This window comes from Octopus bimaculoides, chromosome 14, assembly GCF_046866305.1.
Source record: "Octopus bimaculoides isolate indiv1 chromosome 14, ASM4686630v1, whole genome shotgun sequence".
Lineage (NCBI taxonomy): Eukaryota > Metazoa > Mollusca > Cephalopoda > Octopoda > Octopodidae > Octopus > Octopus bimaculoides.
In genome coordinates this window covers 15,082,144-15,105,418 of record NC_142941.1, presented here as the reverse complement: position 1 = coordinate 15,105,418, position 23,275 = coordinate 15,082,144, and the positions used below count along the sequence as shown (strand labels likewise).

General features: G+C 35.4%; 2 protein-coding genes across 20 annotated transcripts in view; one reads left to right on the top strand and one right to left on the bottom strand.

Annotated features, from left to right (window-relative positions):
* LOC106875028 (vacuolar protein sorting-associated protein 51 homolog) overlaps positions 1 to 21,771 on the bottom strand; it is a 40,592-nt gene extending 18,821 nt beyond the window's left edge. The window contains exons 1-12 of the mRNA XM_089362399.1: positions 21,741 to 21,771; positions 18,689 to 18,978; positions 17,084 to 17,239; positions 14,427 to 14,500; positions 11,164 to 11,296; positions 9,122 to 9,210; positions 7,737 to 7,860; positions 6,395 to 6,498; positions 4,924 to 5,023; positions 3,257 to 3,357; positions 2,289 to 2,368; positions 1,365 to 1,507 (exon numbers count right to left, since the gene is read on the bottom strand). Of these exons, the coding sequence (XP_089218525.1) occupies positions 1,365 to 1,507; positions 2,289 to 2,368; positions 3,257 to 3,357; positions 4,924 to 5,023; positions 6,395 to 6,498; positions 7,737 to 7,860; positions 9,122 to 9,210; positions 11,164 to 11,296; positions 14,427 to 14,500; positions 17,084 to 17,239; positions 18,689 to 18,978; positions 21,741 to 21,759 (1,413 nt within the window). The 5' untranslated portion in view covers positions 21,760 to 21,771. The remainder of the gene's footprint in view (positions 1 to 1,364; positions 1,508 to 2,288; positions 2,369 to 3,256; positions 3,358 to 4,923; positions 5,024 to 6,394; positions 6,499 to 7,736; positions 7,861 to 9,121; positions 9,211 to 11,163; positions 11,297 to 14,426; positions 14,501 to 17,083; positions 17,240 to 18,688; positions 18,979 to 21,740) is intronic.
* Positions 21,772 to 21,849: 78 nt separating this feature from the next.
* LOC106874338 (dynactin subunit 1) overlaps positions 21,850 to 23,275 on the top strand; it is a 113,173-nt gene continuing 111,747 nt past the window's right edge. For 6 of the 19 annotated variants that reach the window (XM_089362391.1, XM_089362389.1, XM_089362390.1 and 3 more), the window contains exon 1: positions 21,957 to 22,001. Coding sequence is in view for 8 of the 19 variants with exons in the window: in XM_089362384.1 (XP_089218510.1) it covers positions 22,288 to 22,495 (208 nt within the window). In the remaining 11 variants the exon portion in view is untranslated. Of the gene's footprint in view, positions 22,496 to 23,275 lie in introns of all 19 variants that reach the window. The other 13 variants (XM_089362396.1, XM_089362394.1, XM_089362395.1 and 10 more) reach the window with 4 other exon arrangements.

Genomic DNA, 23,275 nt, shown 5'->3' with positions numbered 1-23,275 from the left:
ATCACAAATAACATTTTTAAGAGATTAATTTTTGATCAAATTCTATAAATGTTAACCCATGCTAGCATGGAAAGCGGACGTTAAACGATGATGATGATGACAGTTAGCTAAAAATTGATTTTTTTATGTAGAAGCTGTAAAAACACCTCATTTAAAAAGAAGAGAAACAATTTATGTAGCTGAAAAGAATGCTAACATCCAATATTCAAAGATATAAACAAACAGATCATGGAAAACTGTGACCCCACAGAACTTTCTGAATGGCAAGTCTAGCAAAAATTACCTGGTATTCTTTAAGTAGTGTAACCCACCTGATAATATATATATATAGCAATAAGAAAATGGAGGGGAAAATGTTGTACTCATTAACTTGCAGACATTGTATTATGTCAATTTACCTGTTTATTTTTCAACTAAGAGGACAGGACAATAAAAACAATATACAAACACATATGACATTATGTCATATCAGTAATAAAGATTATAAAAGGACATCTAGTGACCGATATATACATATATATACATCCAAGTTTGTATGATTGTGTATAGAAGAATATATTAATCAATGAAATTAAAACCTATCTGATTTTCACATTTCATTATTTACAATTTTTACAATTTTAAAATATTATAATAATAGAATATTATATATTTATTATAACACTAGTACTTTCATGCGTTATGCAATCATCAGGTTTATGTAGTAGAAGTGACAGTCATGTCTCACAATTGACAACTGTAGTGAAATGATGAAATTTGTACTTTAAGTACCAACTGTTAGGCTTCAAGCAGACTGAATCTTACAAATTGTATTTTGACCAATCAGTATGTGGGTTAGATGTCATGGTTTGTTGAAGCCTATAATGCGTGAGTGTATGTGTACATACATACATACAGACATATATATATATATATATATATATATATATATATATAGGCTCCATAAGGCCAGTTTTTTAGATTCTGTGGTGATTTCCCAGAAACCAATTCTGCTCTAGCCCCTTCACCCCAGAGTTTGTAGTCTTGCAAAATGCAAGATGGCCTCACTAGTGCAAACGGTATGAAAAATGTGCCCTGTACATCAGTGTTTCTTAACCTTTTTACCCATAAAATAAATTACATGTGTCAAGGAACCATATCTTTCTCATTGTAGGGCACATGGTAAATATCATATATATACATATTCACACACTTATTGCAGTGGTCTCTCAGTTTTTCTAAGCCCTGTAAAAGAATTCAGAAGGTTGGGCTTCCAACCAGGACTTTCGCGATACCCTTGAAACCAGAAACTTTTAAATACCCCCTTGCATACATACATACATACAGACAGACAAACATACAGACAGACAATATCTATGGCATACCTGTAAGTTGGCGAGAACAGATTTAATTTGCTCCAATACTGAAGTTTCAGTATTGTTCAGTAACTCTGATAAGCTGTCTGAACTATCCTGTTTGCCAATCTGTTTTGGAGCAGCCAAATTCTGACGAACATCTGTTAAGCAGTCTGAAATTTAAAGACGATGATAATGAGGATAGTATTTAATAAAAGAGGGAAGGATGTTAATTAAATTTACCCCAGTATATTACTGGTATTTATTTCATCAATATACATACACGCACACATAATTAAGTAAATGACAAATAAACAGGAAATTATGCAAGAACTTTATTAGCTTACAGTTGTTTCTGCTATAAGATGTTCTTTTTTCTTTGCACCCTTTTGAAGCCTAGCCAGGCTCATGGGCCCGGTTTCTCGGTTTCTATCGCGTATGTGTTCCTTCCAGCTCGATGGGACGCCAGTCTATCGCAGCTTTACTCAAGAAACAGGAAGAATGAGTGAGAGAAAGTTGGGGTGAAAGAGTACAACAGGGGTCGCCACCACCCCCTGCTGGAGCTGCGTGGAGCTTTAGGTGTTTTCGCTCAATATACACACACAACGCCCTGTCTATAGAATTGAAACCGCGGTCGGAGGACCACGAGTTCGCTGTCCTAACCACTGGACCATTGTACCTCCATGCTATAAGATGTAATGCACTCATTTTGGAACTCTAGGAAGCTATAAGCTGATGCAGAAGCACTCAGCTTTGAGTGCAACACATAATTTCCTGTTCCTCTGTCATTTCTCTAATTTTATATTATGCTCTATATCCAACCAGTGCTTATTCTGAAGCATATGTATATTGAATTCTAAAACTAGGTTATTAGTATTGCTATGCTCAAGTGAAACATTATGTATAACAGAAATAGGGAAAAATAATGAAAAAGCGAATAAAGTGTATACAAACCTAAAAAGTGCTGTTTCAACATTTGCAAGTAGTAAGCTCCTCTTTCTCTGGCAGCCTTCGATACAATTTCAGTACCGGCTCTAAAGATGGTGTTAAACAGAAGGGTCGTCAATTTAAAAGCAACTAACATTGGACAATGTAAAAGTAACAATTATTACTTCTTAACTTATGTGTGTGTGTGTGTGTGTTCTTTTGTGCAAGTGTTCGTATTTGTGTCTGCACATGTATTTTTCTCCTCTCCATGTTATCGTCAAAAAAAATGTCAAAAGGTATTCTTTCAATGAATCTGCTTTACTTTTCGCAGTTCTTTTATTCATTTGTTCTTCGTCACAGTCTGATGTCCTCCAGAACCATTTAAGTTCAAAACCATTTAGAAGATAGCTATTCTTATTTCTTTATTGCCCATAAGGGGCTAAACATAGAGGGGACAAACAAGGACAGACAAAGGGATTAAGTCGATTACATCGACCCCAGTACGTAACTGGTACTTATTTAATCGACCCCGAAAGGATGAAAGGCAAAGTCGACCTTGGCGGAATTTGAATGCAGAACGTAGCGGCAGACGAAATACCGCTAAGCATTTCGCCCGGCGTGCTAACGTTTCTGCCAGCTCGCCGCCTTAGAAGATAGCTATTCTAGTAATGAAGGTATATTGCCTCGTGGTTAGTGTGATGCACTTACTATTGCAAGATAATGGTTTCAATTCCCAGACTGGGTGAGCACTGTGTTCTTGAGCAAAATAGTTAATTCCACTTTGCTCTGCAATTGCAACATCTGACATGTGGTACACCCTGCATAGGGAGTGAGCCAATGTACAGCGCAAACAGTTGATCATGATAAACAGATCATTTGTGCAGGTTGTTCAGGAAGAAATTGTAGAACCCTCACCTGTTATGGACAGTAGAGTCCACAATACTCTGGCAATAGCACTCTATGCATATTTTTACAGTTCTCATATAGAAACTTACCGTGAAAAGTCAGTGTCAGGCAAGAGTTTGTTCATAGCTTGAAGTCTCCGATGAAAACGATCCAAAGCACGTACAAGAATAGTATTATCACCTGTTTCTTTCTGAAAGGATTCAAAAGGAATTTACATAAGCATATTTATTTATATACATATATAACACATAATATAGGGATCAGCAAAAGTTGCTTCACCAACATACTGAAAATTTAGAAATAGCAGTTAAAACTACTAATTCTAACTACAATTAAGTCTCCAACGGATAGCGATATTCATGATTCACACAGATAAAAGAGGAAAAATAAACAAAACAAACCTGCCGTTAGTTAATCATGTACGACGTTTCGTGTTTTTCAATTTTATAAAAATCCATTACACTCTTCAGCATGATATTCTAAATTATAAATCTGAAAATGCTAATAAACCCATGTACATTTGACCATGCAACATCAAATATCACATAAGAAAAATCAGCATCTCCAAATTTATATCGACTAGTAAATTCCGTATCCCTCCTCAAATTACCCCATGTGCGTCACGAATAGTCCCGCAGAAAAGATTGCAGTTTAACTATCCAGGAGTAGATTATCAATATAGATATAGGGCAATTCCTTGCTCTATATCTATCTATCTATATATATATATATATATATATATATATATATATATAAAGAAAGAGAAAGAGATTAAAAAACTACACAGCAGGATGACAAAGGAACCTATGGAAAAATTGTACAGAAGATGTGGACATGCCCTTCCCTCACCAGTTATCATCCAAAAATCATAATAATTTTGTGCCTTTAATGACAAGATTGTACATTTTGGTGGCATCAGCAGCAAAGAGCAGTTGGGGAATAAATGAGCGAACATAGAGGATAGTGACAAAAATAAACAAATGATGAATAATGACAGAAGAGGAGACATAATGGAAAATGACACAGGTAGTTGGTACATATAAAATATACACATACAAATAAAGGCCTTACAGTTATGAGACAACAATGGGACAAAACGTGTATAAGTAATGCTTATCATCATCATATGCACAAGTAAGAAGATGAAGAATAAATTTAGTGTATCAACTGTCATCCAATATTGTGTATATAGAGGAGTTAACCTCCATGATGAAAAATTCTCAAGCCAGGGTCACAGCGAAGTCATGGGAAGCAGCATGAAGAATGTGAAGTTGAGTGTATTGATCTTCATTTGGTGAAACTACACAACATAGTCTGTTTGGAAAAGCCTCTTAGTTACAATTGATTTGATATCATACTGTTCCTAACACCAATGCACATAAATGATTCAATGTGGAAAGTTACATAATATCTACAGTTGATTACACTGGGGTGACACTTCATCAGACTCGCATTACGACATCTGATCTTAAGCATGGCTGTGTGGTTAAGGAGATCATTTCCCAACCACATGATTTCAGGTTCAGTCCTACTAAAAGTCACTGGGAAAATATATTCTACTATAGATAAGTTAAACTATGGTCAAAATGCACATTGTTAAATGATATATTGCAGATTTGTCTAACATATGCCAGTATGGAGAAACAAAATCAAGATAAATTTCTTATCTGAAACTCTTAAACAAACATTATCTTTGGTGAATCACATCAGAGAAAAAACAACAGAGAAATCTGATTATATATTAAAATGAACTCACCTCTAAAAGTACTCTCTTGTGTACACAGTCAAAGTACCTTTCCATGAGAGAGTTTACAAAATTCACCAACTTTTTCAATGCTATTGCATCTAAATTCTCACTGAAATTTGGAAATATAATATTAGACTTTAAGTTTCTCTTAAGACTAATTTGCATAACTGATCTCATGGGATTACCATTTAATAGTTTTTAGATTGTACACATTACACATCTTTTCACAATATTACATATAGCTTATAACATGAACACGAGTGAAAATAGGTGAAAAACAAAATTATATGCTTTTTAAAAAATAAAATCATGCCAAGCTCAAACACACAAAGCTGTCCACAAAACCAAAGTGTAAAATTGGTGATTGTTTTTAGTATTATACTCAAGAAGACTCATCTAAAACAGCAGAATTGATACCAGAGGTGGTGCCACATAGAAGCACTGGTGTTGGTGCCATGTTAAAAGCATAGGTGCTGATGCTACATAGAAACACCCTGGACACTCCGTAAAGAGGTAGGCGTTAGAAAGGCATCCAGCTGTAGAAACCATGTCAGAATAGACAATGGAGCCTGGTGCTGCTCCTGACCTTACAAGCATGGAAAACGAACATTAAATAATGATGCCTTTAAATAAACTGAATGGGTTCTCATTCCTTAGTCTAACTCAGGCATTGGCAATTTTTTAAGAAAAGTTGGCTGCATGAGAGATGATTTATCATCAGGTGGGCCACACTACTAAAAATAAATTCAAGGTAATTTTTCATTTAGAAAGTCAGTGGGCCACAGTTCGCCCATGACTGGTCTAATTAGTATAGTTTTTTAGTATGTTAGTCAAAGAAGGAAAAGCTGTGACCAAAATCTTTGAAGCTCATCCCAAATTAGAGCATCTGTATTTCTGCATTTGTACAAAATAATTGGAAATTGGAGTTCTGAAGAAACCAAATTGAGAGAAGTGTTTAGCATAAAATCTGGGATACAAGAAAAGATGCAGTTATGTTAGGTGAGCCTGAGGTAGGGCATTAAGCAGAAGCTAGTTCAGAGCAGTATAGCTTGTTGTAGTAGCTGTAGATGAGGCAAAACTCTAACTTTCATATTGAAATGATTCACATAATATCCAGTATCTATTCCCATGAAATAATCTTGTCTGAATATTTTCTCTTGCTAGAAAAATATTCTAATTTATTACAAGTTTATTTCACACTTTTTTACTTTTAACATTTACATTTCACTTGCAAAGAGTTTGCAAGTACTTTTTTTTATATACAAAGACAACTATGTCTTTATGAACAAGTGATGTGTTATTGGGCAATGAGTACTGGTTGAAAAGTGCCATTTTGCTTTGAAAAGAGCCATTTTGCTACCGGTCAATGTACATAGAAGAGGAAAATATGGAAAGGAATGGGGGTCAAAGGTGATGTGCTAAACATGATTGAGATGAAAAAATTGGTAAAAAAAAAAATGATGATGACAATGCAACTTACTCTTCTTGAAGTCTGTTTAAAAACATGTCATTGTAAGATGCTATCACAAGACAGATGTTACTGAGGAATGTATTACAGCCATGGTCCACAAATTCAAGGACATCCTATTAAAAACAAAGAGAGACAGAATGGACTAAACAGAACAGGAGGAAACATGTGGATGGAAGAGATGCTGAAGATGTCACAGATGCGTGACGAAAGATTTCCGGACAATGGACATAAAATAAAATAAGAACAATAATAAACAAGTGAAGAACAAACAAATAGTGCATGTGTTTATTTGGAAAAGAAAAAGAAAAAGAATCATCCTGAAATATAACAATTTTTATGCTTGATCAATAATTTTGATATTTGTTTTGTTTCCTTAAAAGTAATATATGATAGGAATTTGCTAAATTCAGTTACCATGAAAAATGCAGAATGTAGCATTTCGAGCCATGTCCTTGTGAGCATAACAGACATTTAAAACTCTCAAACATATTTCAGATGTTAAGCTTTACAATCTCTGATTACCTTTCATGATGGCCAAATGACTACCACATCACAAACCAGATTCCAAAATCTAAGCTTCCTCTTAAGAGTCAGAAAATACTTAAGATCTGAACAGGAACATGAACATCTTGTTAATGAACTGCTTACATACAAGGGAGAGTGCAGCTGCTAATGAGTGACAAACCTTCGTTTGCCAAGTTTTTACAACCACCATCCACCACTGTACTGAATGCATGCAACAGAACGATCCCTGCTAAAGGTACCCAAGGAGCAGATGGTGGTGTTAAACTAATTGACAAATTAAGTCTATCCTAAAAAACAGAGAACACAAACAGCTGGAATAGATACTGCAAAGCATCAGGTTTGATTTTTTAACAGTTCTCCAATATTGTGTATATAGAGGAGTTAACCTTCATGATGAAAAATTCTCAAGCCAGGGTCATGGCAAAGCTAAGGGAAGCAACATGAAGAATGTGAAGTTGAGTGTATTGATCTTCATTTGGTGAACCTACACAACATAGTCTGTTTGGAAGAGCCTCTTCAGCCAATGGTCAGTCTAGGGTCAACCAATCCAGTCAGCAAATTATTGCCAGTTGGAAGAACTGACAATTCATCAACCCACATTAACTACTTGGAAACACTATGGAGTTCTGAAACTTCAGAGTATCACCAATTGAAGCTCAATGACTAGTAGTAACATAAAAAAAACAGATAGAGAACACAGTATTGTTGTTTTGAATGCAAATATTTGTAATCAAATATACATGTGAAAATAGAAATAACAACAAAACATGTGGATATGTAGGTATGTACAAAAGTTGATGTGTAGAATTGTGATAAAATCTATTACTATTGGAGCCATCATGTAGGCTTGAGCAGGTCTTTCTACTTCTTCTATCAGTGGAATTACTCCAGATTGTAACTGTATCTGCTTTTCCAGTTCAGCCAGATCTTCATCAATCTTTTGACGGGCACTAGAAAGATAGAACAGGCCAGAAAATAATAAAAATATACAAAATGACATTTTTTTTTTTTACACATTAATTTAATATCTACTCTTGCATACATATACACTGAATGGGAAATGGACCTCAATGGAGAAGTAACAAGTTTTTTGTTACTGCTTCACTCACTTGCATCTCCAGATAAAGTTATCCAGCATTAGAATAAATGCTGTGTTACAAGAGTGTGTGTGTGTGTGTGTGTGTGTGTGTGTGTGTGTGTGTGTGAGTGTGTGTGTGTGTGTGTGAGAGAGAGAGAGAGAGAGAGAAAGAGAGAGAGAGAGAGAGGGAGAGGGAGAGAGGGAGAAGTGGAAGAGAGGGGAAAGAAGGTAAGAGAGAATAGCAGAATGAAAGAAAGAATAAGAGGGAAAAAAACAGAAAGAAGAGAAGAATGAAAGGAAAAAAGAAAAAGAGATTCAGAGAAACAATGAGAGAAAGAGACAAAGAAAAAGACAGACAAGCAAAGAAAAAATGATATGAAAAGAAATGAAAGACAGACAGAGAGAGAATTACAGCAAAGGAAAGACAGAAAATGTGAGAATAATTTCCATTTCAAAACTACAATTCATACTTGAAAATCTCACATCATTTCTAGCATGGCTAATGTTGGATTTAAGCATAAATTAAACAAGTTTACACTTAGGACCCTATTAACAACAGGGGTTTCATAATAATTAGAAGATATGTTTTCAATTTTTATGAGATGTTCGAGGTGCAGGCATGGCAGTGTGGTTACAATGGTTGCTTTCCAACCACATGGTCTTGGGTTCAGTTCCAATGCATGACTCACTTCTGTCTGATCCATGCAATCAAGGAAAAGTGGACCTTAAATAATGATGATGACGTCAGTGTAAATTTCTAAGAAGGGTCTTCCATGCTTTACATAGCAAAGGACCACTAGCGTGACTAGACTGTGTGCCCTTCCATTTTCCCCCACCCCACCCCGACCTCACAAAAAACACATATTGCCTACAGCAGACCCAAAAGTGGTACCCCTTTAAAAGTGCTGCCTGGGACAGACTGCCTCCATCCACTCCACTACGCTAGTGCTTAGGACATTACCAAGTTTAAATCTTGCACTAACTAAGGCAATACAATTTCATTGTTTTATCAATGAATTAGACTTATATCAACAGAATGTATTTGATGGCAGTGAAGTGATGCACGTTCGCTCTCAGGTCTTAGGTGTTTAGGTACTGATTGTTAGAAATAATAGATATTTGATTCAACTTACTGGGACAGAAATTCATCACACAACAGTTCTGCAGGTTCTTTTAGTTCCAGGAGTAAATCAACACACTCAGCCAGTTCTTTAGGACTTGACTGAAAAGAATATATACATATAATATAAGCAAGTATACATACACATATTCAGCATACAGAATAACGATAATAATTTCTAATATAAATATAAAGCCCAAGTTTATAAAGGAGATGGGTTAATTGATTTAAACAACCCCCAACAAATATTCATTTACTTTTTCATTTTATTCTTTTACTTGTTTCAGTCATTTGACTCCAACCATGCTGGAGCACCTCCTTTAGACAAATCGACCCCAGGACTTATTCTTTGTAAGCCTAGTACTTATTCTATTGCTCACTTTTGCTGAACTGCTAAGTTACAGGGACGTAAACACACCAACATTGGTTGTCAAGCGATGGTGGGGGGACAAGTACAAACACATAAAAATATATACATATGTATATATACACACACACACACACACACACACACACACACACACACACACATATATATATATATATATATATATATATATATATACATACGATGGGCTTCTTTCAGTTTCCACCTACAAAATCCACTCACAAGGCTTTGATCAGCCTGTGACTATAGTAGAAGACACTTGTCCAAGGTGCCACGCAGTAGAACTGAACCTGGAACTATGTGGTTGGGAAGCAAGTTTCTTACCACACAGCCACACTGCACCTATACTGTATATATTTTACTGAATCCAAAAATGTGAAGAGCAAAGATGAACTTAAAGTAAATGGTCGATACTTTATACCATCTGCCATTACCATTTCTGCTATACCACAACCCTAGGCATTTTTTTTCTATTTTTGTTTTATTGTAATTTCCCAGGAGAAAGGGAGACGAGGCTGATTTCTAAATCGATTTGCAAGAAGAGTTTAGTAGGTTTAACTGACTGCTGGCTAATTGTGGTGAAGATGCTGGCAATTGATCTTCTGATCAAATCAAGAAAACAGTGTTTCTATTAATTATTCAAACCACTGATACTCTCCGTTAATAGTAATCTTTGACAGAAGTGTCACTAGTTTTTGATGGGATTTGAACTCAGGACATACAGAGGTGGAATAGACACCACGAGGCCTCCTGTCTGATACTCTAACAATTCTGACAGCACTATTTCTCTGGACTGGTGTCCTGTTTTACCAAGCCCATCCCCTCCAAAGAAAGATCCAGTCCTTGTTGTGGTGTGATGGCTTATGTGCTTCAATGACACACAGCACTATGCCAATGGAACGCAAGCTCCTGGGAGGGCCTGACATGCTAGACAGGTCAAAGGACAGAGGCCAGATTAATATGGACCACCTCTTTCCAAAGGTAAAAGTGGATTTGCATAAGGTCAACATCCCAATCTAGAAAAAAGCAAAGTTATAGAACCGTTGATGACAATTCAAAACCAACAAGACCTGGGAGACGAAGACCTTCTCAGGTAGTGCCCCCACACTAAGAGAGTGGCTCTGAAGATGGCCCAGAGCCAAGGAGAGTGGAGAAAAATCATCGATGGCCTATACTATATAAGGAGAAAAGGGCTTAAGTAAGGAAGAAAGAATAAAAGGTGAAGTTGACCGTAGCAGGATTTGAACTCAGAACATAAAGCACCACAGCTAAATACTTGACATTTTGTCTTGTGTTCAAACAATTCTGCCAATCCACCACTTTAATATCCAACATAGACAGAGGGACAGAAATTCTGGGGAAAGGGCTTAATCAAATCAATCCCAAAACTTGACTGGTGATTTATTTTATCAACAATGGAAAGATCAAGTCAAAATAATCTAACAGGATCTGAACTCTGACCATAAAAGGACACAACTACAAAATTAAGCATTTTTGTCCAGCATTCTGGCAATTCTGACATCTACTCCCCAAATAACAATAATAATAATGCACACATATGCATAAAAACCCAAACATTAAGTCTTGTTAAGTGTAAGATCACTCCTATACTAAAAACAATCTTATGATGTAAACTGGTTTTAGCTGTTATGACAAAATGTATTTACATCTTTCTCCTGAAATTTCTCCTTCAGCTTTTGGCAAAGTTCATCTACAATTACAAGGCAGTCCTCATGAATTCGTTTAAAGCTTGGCATATGATTGTATTGGATAAGTACTTTCTCAGCTTTAGTGTAATATCTGGTTGTATAAAGAGAAAAAGAGAAAAAATAGTGAGTTTGATTCATTATCAAGTATTTGAGTATGCCTTTATTTTAAATGGGTTTTTCTTAGCAACAATATAATTATATTCTTTCAATGAGGCATAAGGTGAAATTTTACAGTGAAATAGTTATATGCTGTCATCTTAATGTGACAGTCCCCTGAAGGGAATAATACTACTGTTGGTTAGACCTCAGAAGCTGCACTGCTTCCTGTTGGCTTTGACACATTTCCTGTGTCCTTATGTTTGTAAACATAAGGATACAGGAAATGTGTCAAGGCCGACAGGAAGTGGTGCAGCTTCCTTGGTCTAACCAACAGTAGTATTATTCCCTTCAGGGGACTGTCACATTAAGTTGACAGTATACAACTACTTCATCGTATCACTACTGCATAAATCTCTCTGAGAGATTTAGAAATGTATTATTTCTAAATTTACAGTGAAAGTTATAAAGAAGTTGAAGTAACAGTAGTATATCATCGTGAGATAAAAACAGAAAAAAATACAGAGATATTTCGTCCAGCCCCACCATTTCAAACAACACAACTGCAGTAATATTAGTATCAAATTTTCACACAAGGCCAGTAATTTCAGGGAAAGGGCTAAGTCAATTACATCATCCCCAATGATCAAGTGGTACTTATTTTATCGACCTTGGAAAGATGAAAGGCAAAATCAACCTCAGTGGAATTTGAACTCAGAATGTAAAGATGGCTGAAATGCTGCTAAGCATTATGCCTGGTGTGCTAACAATTCTGCCAGTTCACAACCTTATCCATAACTGCAGTAATTTTGTTACAAAATGTTATACAGAATAATTAAGTAACTGTGACGCTGAACCATTATATTTTGTTATAGAGGTAAAGACACATTAGTCTGGTTGCTTCTATCATGGCAAGGATTTTTTTTTTTATGTTTCAGTCAGAAAAGGAAGGGTAGCACCCATGACTTTTTGAATGGCCTTTGATTCTAGTGGGGGAAAGAGAAGGGAAAATAATGCCACATGGATCATCCTCAGACCATACTTACAAGCATTAGGCCAAAGACAGTCTGAATACTTGCAATTAAGTGAACTCTGCTAAAGGCACCTGAGGGATAATTACTGGTACTAAATCAGGCAGCAGATTGAAATTACCACACAAGAATAGGTACTGTCCAGTTTTCCTCACAAGGTTTTAGGTTGATCTGAGGGGTTTGTGCCAAGGTTTTGTACAGTGGTTTGAGACTTTATGAATACTGGAGCTGTGATAAAGCTTCCAAAAAGCTGAGACTGCAATGCATATTTGTTCTCGGTTGAACCACATCACTTCATTTACTTCATATACTGTGATTTCTAGCTATATTATGTAGTCTGGAGAGAGGTGTGATGAGTTCAGCCAGGTCGACTTGGCAGATAAAATCTACGATTAACCCTTTTGATACCAACCTGGCTGAAACCAGCTCTGGTTCTGAGTACAAATGTCTTGTTTTCATAAGTTTTGAATTAAAATCTTCCACCGAACCTTAGTCACAATTTATGTTCCTAACACTAGCTGAATGATAACTAAGTTATTTTACTAAATTCTTTGTTATATTTAAAATTAATTGAAAGAAACACAGAGCATCTCAAAATAAATACGGTAACAAAAGGGTTAAGGGAGCTAACCAAAAGGTGTGTGTGTGTGGGGGGGGGGATGAGTGATAGTACAGTTAATGATCATTTCCAATTGGTCTTCAAGATCACAGAGTTAGAGTTAGTTCTGAAGGGGAGGGATTTGCTAAGTATTAATTGAAAAGAAAATTTAATACGAGATCTTGTTGGCAAGAGGACATTAAGAATAAATGGTAGGAGGAGGGAGTAATATACAATTAGTAACAACAACAGAGAAACATGCGAGGTGGTATCATAAAGTTCCTGGACTAGTTTTGTAGTGCACCGACAGAAGGCGGCACACAGTTACATGTGCAGTGAGAGCTGGCATTGATCTTCATGATGCAGTGTGCTGAGTGACATCACTGTGTTTACTTTGCAAGTTGTGGAATTTGTGTTTTTGTGATTACATGTATGCTGTGGCCTGCGATTTTTGTCATGGACAGGAAGAAAGAGCCAACAAGAAATTTGGTGTTAAACTTGGGAAGTCTGCTACAAAGACATTGAGCATGCTTTGGCAGACTTCTATCTCTTCTCCAGGATGAAAATGCAGCTCAAAGGTTACCGTTTTAACACTGTTGTCAAGATCCACAGCAAATCACAGAAGGTCCTCGCCTTACTTATGGAAAACAACTTCCAGGCTGGATTCCAAGAATGGCAGGAATGCCGGGTCTGGTGTATTGTGGTGCAAGGTGACTATTTCAAAGGAGATGATGTTAAAACTTAGGTAAATAGGCGCAGGAGTGGCTGTGTGGTAAGTAGCTTGCTTACCAACCACATGGTTCCGGGTTCAGTCCCACTGCATGGCACCTTGGGCAAGTGTCTTTTACTATAGCCTCGGGCCGACCAAAGCCTTGTGAGTGGATTTGGTAGACGGAAACTGAAAGAAGCCCGTCGTATATATGTATATATATGTATGTGTGTGTTTATGTTTGTGTGTCGGTATTTGTCCCCCCCAGCATCACTTGACAACCAATGCTGGTGTGTTTACGTCCCCGTAACCTAGTGGTTTGGCAAAAGAGACCAATAGAATAAGTACTAGGCTTACAAAGAATAAGTCCTGGGGTAGATTTGCTCGACTAAAAGGGAGGTGCGGTACTCCAGCATGGCCACAGTCAAATAACTGAAACCAGTAAAAGAGTAAATAAGTTTTTTTTTATTAAACATAATTAGTCAAGGAACCTTTTGATACCATCTCATACTTAAATGTAAGAAGTAGTGTGTGGGCATAGCTCATTCAAGGGTAAACTTTTTTTGGCATGAGTTAATGAAACTTTTCCCATCAGTTAAACTATATAGAAAGGGTGTGCAGTTATAAAATAATACTTTGAGAAAAAGACAGATCCAATCAATTTTAGGGTCTAAGCAAAGGAGAAAAACATTTTTTTAGAATTGTAGAAGTGTTATTAAAACAAAGACAATCCTAGAATAGTAATATTTTTTTCTTCTTTACATTCAGCTATAGCAAAGTTTCTTACCTAACTGCCTGACTATAAGCTTTCATCTCTACACATTTCTTTAAACGTGCTGGAAGTTCAAACAAGAACTGGAGCTAGAATTCAAAGACAAAAAAAAAAAAAAGAAATTTAATTAACAATTTCAATTAAAATGGAAGCAAAAATTTGTGAAGAAAATGCAATTAGCACATGGAAAAAAAAAAAACATATTTGGACATATTACTTTTATCACAATTTAAAAACAAGGTATTTTCAGATTATTAACCTTGTCTTTAACCCTTTCGTTACCAACCCGGCTGAAACCGGCTCTGGCTCTGAGTACAAATGTCTTGTTTTCATAAGTTCTGAATTAAAATCTTCCACCAAACCTTAGTCACAATTTAGGTTCCTAGCACTAGCTTAATGATAACTAAGTTATTTTACTATATTCTTTGTTATATTTAAAATTAATTGAAAGAAGCACAGAGCATCTCAAAATAAATACGGTAATGAAAGGGTTAAAATATATAATAGAGAAACAATTCTTAACCCTTTTGATACCAACCTGCCTGAAACCAGCTCTGGCTCTGAGTACAAATGTCTTGTTTTCATAAGTTTTGAATTAAAATCTTCCACCAAACCTTAGTCACATATTAGGTTCCTAACACTAGCTTAATGATAACTAAGTTATTTTACTATATTCTTTGCTATATTTAAAATTAATTGAAAGAAGCACAGAGCATCTCAAAATAAATACGGTAATGAAAGGGTTAAAATATATAATAGAGAAACAATTCTTAACCCTTTTGATATCAACCTGGCTGAAACCAGCTCTGGCTCTGAGTACAAATGTCTTGTTTTCATAAGTTTTGAATTAAAATCTTCCACCAAACCTTAGTCACATATTAGGTTCCTAACACTAGCTTAATGATAACTAAGTTATTTTACTATATTCTTTGTTATATTTAAAATTAATTGAAAGAAGCACAGAGCATCTCAAAATAAATACGGTAATGAAAGGGTTAAAATATATAATAGAGAAACAATTCTTAACCCTTTTGATACCAACCTGGCTGAAACCAGCTCTGGCTCTGAGTACAAATGTCTTGTTTTCATAAGCTTTGAATTAAAATCTTCCACCAAACCTTAGTCACATATTAGGTTCCTAACACTAGCTTAATGATAACTAAGTTATTTTACTATATTCTTTGCTATATTTAAAATTAATTGAAAGAAGCACAGAGCATCTCAAAATAAATATGGTAACGAAAGGGTTAATAATGAAACAGTTTTTGAATATTTACATGTACATCCTCTTTCAGTTAGTTTGATGTCCAATCATCATCGTATCATAGTGATGTATTTTAGAAATTCAAATCCAATCTGTAACTGTTGACACACAAAAAAAATGTTTCATTCCCTTTTTGAGGGTTAATACTTTGAAAAATTATAATCTAAAGCAGGGTTTTTCAAACTGTGGTCCACAAGGACAAGACAGGGGGTCCGTGGAAAGCCAAGACAGGGGGTCCATGCAGAGCCAAGCAAGCACATCCTTCTCACTAAGTATGTATTAAAAAAATCCTGTGTGTATAATTGATAATAAACCTATTTGCTAAATACTGTTAAATAAATAAATGTAAAAATATATGTTATTTAAAGCAAATATTTATGTATAAATTTCATAAGCGTTTATAAGGTAAAGCCTGAAATATAAAGGGGTCTGCAAGTCAAAAAGTTTGAAAGCCTCTGATCTAAAGAACACATTTTAAACATTTCAGGCTGTTAAAATCCTAAAGATCTTTTGTAAAAGGATTTTTGAAAATGCATAATTGAATTAATACCTTAAATACCAAGCTTGAGATCGTTCATTTTAAAACGTGTATATTTAAATTAAACCCTTCCGTCAAAGGACACCTTGTTTAGACATCAACTGAACATTGCCTTAATAATGGTTTCAAATTTTGCCACAAGGCCAGAATCTTTTGGGGAGGGGACTAGTCAATTACATCAACTCCAGTGCCCAACTGGTACTTATTTTATCGACCTCAAAAGGATGAAAGGCAAAGTTGCCCCTGATGGAATTTGAACTCAGAATGTAAAGATTGACAAAATGTGACCAAGTATTTTGCCCAGTGTGCTGATGATTCTTTTCTACTCTAGGCACAAGGCTCGAAATTTGGGAGGGGGGGGGTTCAAGTTGATTAGATTGACTCCAGTATGCAACTGGTACTTAATTCATCGACCCTGAAAAAAAATGAAAGGCAAAGTCGACCTTGGTGGAATTTGAACTTGAAACAAAAAGACAGACGAAATACAACTAAGCATTTCGCCCAGTGTGCTAATGTTTCTGCCAGTTCACAGTCTTATCTTAGTTTAATAAAGACATTAATTGATTTACTAAATTGCTCCAAATTCTTGATTAACTTCTAGATTAACTAAATGATATAGACAATGTACTCCATCAGAAATATGAACCCAAATGTAAGATAACAGGATTCATGAGAATAAAACAAAATATTCCTAAAAAACAATTTACTACTATGCATTCTTCCCGGTGTGCTAATTATTCTACCAGATTGTATTGATATTATAAAGAGATTGTCACAGCAAAATGAAAGAATGATTTGATGATTCTACCACTTCAACAGCTTATTTCAACAGAAATATGATAAAAAAGGGGTTATAGTTAAGCAACATACTTTTTTTAGTAGGGCATGAACACCAGCAAGCTTTGTTATCTGCTGTCGTTGATCTTGAAGGGTGTCACTAATCTTGGCACTGAATTCTGTTATTGAAGCCATGTTGGTTGCCAGTAAATCCATCTCATCTTCCATTTTCTTAAAATCGTTTTTCATCTGAAATAAAGATAAATAAATTGTATGTGGGATGAATTAGAAGTGGTGAAATGTTATGCACAGTGTTGTGATGAGAAATGGTTACTGAGAATTATTTTTATTCAACACAAGCAATGAACTACAGTATTCAAAGAACATTTATTTCAAATGGCTGGCTGTCAACCTTCAACCAAAATATGCCATAAGTTATCAAGACCAGAGACAACAATATTGATTTCTCATCCTCCACAGCACAAGTGTTAAGGCTGCAATCAATGGTGAAAAGGACTGGCCTGCCAGGGTCCTGTGGTGGTGCCATGAAAAAAAGGCACTAGTTAAAAGCACCCAGCACACACTGTATAGTGGTTGGCATTAGGAAGGGCATCCAGCAGTATGAGCCAAGCCAAATCAGACTGGAGCCTGGTGCAGCCTTTAGCATGCCAGCTCTGGTCAAACTGTCCAACCCATGTCAGCATTTGTTAATAAAAACATTTGTAACATCAATTAAATTGTGCGTGAATGTGTTATTTCTTTACTACCCACAAGGGGCTACACACAGAGAGGACAAACAAGGACAGACAAATGGATTAAGTCAATTATATCGACCCCAGTGCGTAACTGGTACTTATTTAATCAACCCCCAAAAGGATGAAAGGCAAAGTCGACCTCGGCGGAATTTGAACACATAACGTAGTGGCAGACAAAATACCACTAAGCATTTCGCCCGGTGTGCTAACGTTTCTGCCAGCTCGCCGCCATATTGTGTGTGAATGTGTGTATGTGTGTGTGTATGTATGTATGTATACACACACACAATGGACTGCCATGAAGTTCCTGTCTACCAAATTCTATCCACAAGTTACTGTTCAAGCCTGGGCTGTGGGTCAAAAACATTCACCCAAGGTGCCATGCAATGGGATTGACCCCAAACCCATGTAGTTATATGGGGTACTTCTTAACCTAACAGTCATACTTGCACCTTAACAATACAAACATTATATCCCTCCACATTGCTCTTATCTTTGAGAGTTTTCATTATCACATTTGAGTTCATATAAGAAGCATTTTTTTCAAAAACAAAAAAAAGTCTCAAAAAGATCATTCCAGGTCCTATATGCAAAGTAGCCCTCCTTCATAAGCTTTAATACATTAAAACCCCCATATTTTTGCCGAAATATGCACTACTGAAATTAGGGTTCATCTAATATGTCCATATGTTTTCTATGCCATCCTATATGGTAGTTTTGGATAATATCCATTTTTCTCAGACATAAGCATAAACAATAAAAAAAAAAACCCAGAGAAAATAAATGGAAAATTTCATAAAGAACCAGGGAGATTCACATAACTTTAAGGAAATAAAAACTAAAACAACAAGTGAATAAAAATATATATCACCAACATCAATACCAACAGATAAGAGCTTACAAGATGACTTCACAACCAAATCAGTTTTAAGAGGTTTCTTACCTTTCTGATTGTATCAGTAGCACTTATAAACTTGTTATAATTTTCATACACGAGGGTCTGCATTTCACTGTCCAGAGCACGGATTTGACGGACTACATCAGTCTCTCTGTCCATGAGCTCAGTCAGAGACTTCTCTCGGATAAGCTTGTTAAGGAATACATCATGCTTAAAATGGGCACCGTCAATGTCACATGGGTCGACAGTTGTCATACCTAGTTTCTCTTCGTCTATTCCGTAATACATTTTCAACATTCCTCTGCTCTTACGGCGTACATCAGCATCCCCCTCATCTGTCAATAAAATATACACATATTTTTAAAACAGTTTTAATTCCATTTATATCTATGTTAAAAGAGAATGTTTGCTATGGTGTATCATTTATTCTTCTATTCGTTTCAGTCATTGGGTTGCAGTCACATTGGGCAACACACCAAAGGGTTTAGTTGCTTAGACCAGGGGTTTTCAAACTTTTTGACTTGCGGACCCTTTTATATTTCAGGCTTTACCTTAGGGACCCCCTTATAAACGCTTATGAAATTTATATATAAATATTTGCTTAAAATAACATTTTTACATTTCTTTATTTAACAGTATTTAATAAATAGGTTTATTGTCAATTAAAAGATTTTGATTAAAAAACATATATAAAATCAAATTTCCCATAAAAAGTATTTGCTGTCCACGGACCCCCTGTGGTCTGCGGACCACAGTTTGAAAACCCCTGGCTTAGACAGACAAAATGTTACTAAGTATCTGTCTGGTGAGGTAATGGCTCTGCAGCTCAATGACTTTCATGTTCCGTTAAAAAGTAACTATTCACCTCTACCCCACCATTCCTATGATATTAACATAAGTTTATTCTATTACAATAGTTCTGTTAAAATAAATTACATTTAAGAACTCCTAGTTATTCTTAAATAACTGTTTTCCAGTTTGAGCCACCTGTGTAACAGTACAGTCAGTCTGAGTAGACTTCCTGTTAACTGATTAATTCTTTTGCATATTGCAAATTATTATCTTCTCAGTACATGTTGCCTAGAATTTAGATACCCTTTGGAATAATGATGGGTTTTTAATGTTGCAGGGCACAAGGCAATCTCACTAGTGTTGGTGCTATGATAAAAGGCACACAGCACATTTTATTATAATGGTTAGCAAACAAGCAGAGTCAAGTGAAAATACCCTTTTGTCTATTTAAGAAGATGGTGACCTCTCGTGTTAGTGCCACACTAAAATACACTCAGTACACTCTGTAAAGTGGCTGGTGCTCAGAAGGCATCCAGATGTTGAAAGCGTGTCAGAACTGGAACACAAGAATGAGAAACAGTCCTCCAACCCATCTAGACAGGCACTAATTCCAAAGAAAAATTAATTTGGATTGAGATAGCCTGTCCAACCCACACCAGCAAGGAAAGTGGGCATAAAATGATGATGACGATACTGGACTTTCACACAGTTCTGTCTACCAAATTGCATTCATAATGTATTGGTCAATATGAAATTATGGTAGAAGACACTTGCCCAAGGTGCACTAGAATTTAGAATCATGTAATCACAAAATAAACTTTCTAACTATACAGCCATACTTGTTTCAACAATTCTCATAAAATATCTGAACTTCAAATATCTATATTGAAAAGGATGTAAACATTAATTATCCCACACTAATCCCACTGATCTACTACCAAATCGTGCAAAGAAAAGAATTCATGGGATAATATGGGCCTAAGTGGACTCTGCTGAGGAAGATGGGATGGTCCTGGCTGGAACTTCTTTAATCATACATTTAAGTGATCGAGGTAGAGTTGTGGCTAAACAACTTTAATGTTAAAACAAAAAACTAGGCAATTCGATTACTAGGACATAAACAGCTTGATTCGATCCCCAAACTAAAATGTTTAAATTCCACAAGAAAATAATTTTTTCTAATTTTGGCACAAGGTTAGCATTTTAAGGGGAGAGGGAAAACCGATTATATCGATCCCCAGTACTTGACTGATATTTCATTTTATCGTCCCCGAAAGGAGGAAAGGCCAAGTTGATCTCAGCAGTATTTGAACTCAGAACAGTAAAGAAGCTGAAGAAATGCTGCTAAGCATTTTGTCCAACGCATTATAATCTGTTTTAGGTGAAATCTAGAATCCGAGGTCGTTGGGTGTCTGCATCGGCAACAATAATAATCTGAACCACGGGAGAAAACAAATTAATTAGTTTCAAAGGTGTGAAACGCCGAATATTTCCGGTTGAAAAGAACGCCTTTTGTCACAGAGAAATGAACATGAAAATCTCCATGCTATGCCAAACTTACAAATAAAATTACAAATTATATAAATAAATTAAATCATTAGAGTTGATAATATTCTTTGATTACATATGAACAATATTCTTTTAATATATAAATGATACGAACAAATTTTCTTAATATAACTGATATGGTACTAAAACTTGTTTCAGGTGACTAATAAATATATTTTTGTTAAATCTTAAACTTAAAACAATATTTTGTAAATGAAATTTGGGTTGTTGCATGAAATAGTTTTTACCTGTTCGTTTTTTTTTTTAATTGAAATTCTATAACAGATATATAAGGTTGTTTGCTATGGCCGGTCAGAGAGTGACCACTGGTTTTGTACCTATAAAACGCTTAGCTGGATAAGCGGCTCTCCAGACTCAAATGTATGTTTCGACATATATATATATACACACACACACTCCGACTCAATGACAACTAGAATTTGATAGTCAATTGAAATTTTGGTTAGTTTAGATTCTAGAATAAGCTCGGTATATTTTTTTAAACACCCGCATAAATTACGATGTTTTAATTATAATTCAAGAGTTTAACTTGACAAATCCCCAAAGCCTAAAACACAGCAGACGACGTAGAAACAATATTTATATTTACCATACACTCGAAGTTGTAAATTCTATAACAGTTATAACTGTTAAAACTAAAATATTTTCTTTATTATAAGATATTTTACATTTATGACAAAGAGCAAACTGAGAAATGCATCAAAGATATTGTTTTAATATTGTTGACAAATCTTACCTCCTGGTGTCGACGCCATCTTTTTAATCGTAAGGCTCCTTACGATATAAAATTTACAAACAAAAATTAATAAAAATATTTAACAACTACTAATGTACATTTTAAAATATTTATTAATTGTTGTAACAACGAAATTAAAATAGTATCATTAATTAATGAAATTAATCAATATCAATAAACTTTACAATAACATAAGCTTTCTAAGCGGTTCATATCATTCGCCATTTGTGACATCAGTGAAAAAGGTAAGTTCTGTCATCGGTAAGCCTTCTTCTTTAATTTAGATTTGCTATGCTTTTCATTCTTTTCCTTTTGTAATATATTTACATATCCAAAGATATCAAGTCTATTTTTTAAAAAACTGATACCTATTTGCATATAAATAGCTATAGAATGACTATTTTCAGACGGTGAGTTTATAAATAAATAAGGTTGACGCAACAGATTCCGTTAATCTATTGCAGGCTTTAGTTAATTACGGTCAGCACATACGCCCGATTTATATACATGCATATTTACTGAAACCACATTTTTTCCGCTATTCATCATGTCTACTCCCCGAAAAGCACCCAATGAATCTTCTGATGCTGCTCCTTCACCGTTTCCCGTACATAAAACCCCTCGACGAAGAAGCGGTTCCTTTATAGCGAGGCGATGTGTTTCTTTATCTGCCCTACCCACGAATAAACGACCCCTGTCTGCTACATTTCGATCCCCAATTTTTCAAGAAAAAGTAGGATCGCACAATTTCGGAGGTGAGCTGAATTTCCTGAACCGTTGATCCGTCGTTATTATTATTATTATTATTATTCAACTTTCATCTCCATCCTTGCAGCAGATATGACTCAGGATAATTGTAACGATTTAATTTTATACGTTTTAACCACATTCATATTCAAGATACATTATAAGAATATAAATTAATCCCGATAATTGACAGGTTATTTATTCTATCGACAGCAGAGTTGGCCCCTGCTTGAATTGAACTCGGAATGTAGAAGGCCGAAGCAAAATACTACTCCTGGAATTTATAAAAATCTCGACACATCCTCCCCTAATTTTTGCTTTGATTTCTCATTTCGACTAACTTCTCACTAAAATTTAGTCGAATTTGCATTTATAGGCTTTTAGAATATGACTAATTAAACGCATTTAATTAACCCCCTTCCTCCCTATTTTGATGCTATGCATTCTAAAAATTTGACATTCTTTTTATTGCTTCATCTCAACATATGCGTTTACTATGTCACCCCGTTATTATTTTTAATTTTTCCTGTTTCTTATCTTAAACGCAGAGTCTATTAGTTGTTGTTGCAAGTCTATTTAAAATCACCGAGTACTATCAAATTTGATTGATATTTCGGCAACGCAGAATCGCTACCAACTTTCATTCATTAACACTCGATGAGCGACCTTTACATGGTCACTCAACAAACAAGAAATATTAGTCAGACCGTCAAATATACCACGAAATCGCAGCCTATTGTTTTGAAAAGAGAACCCACTTTAGATAATGTACTCCGATATACTGTTGG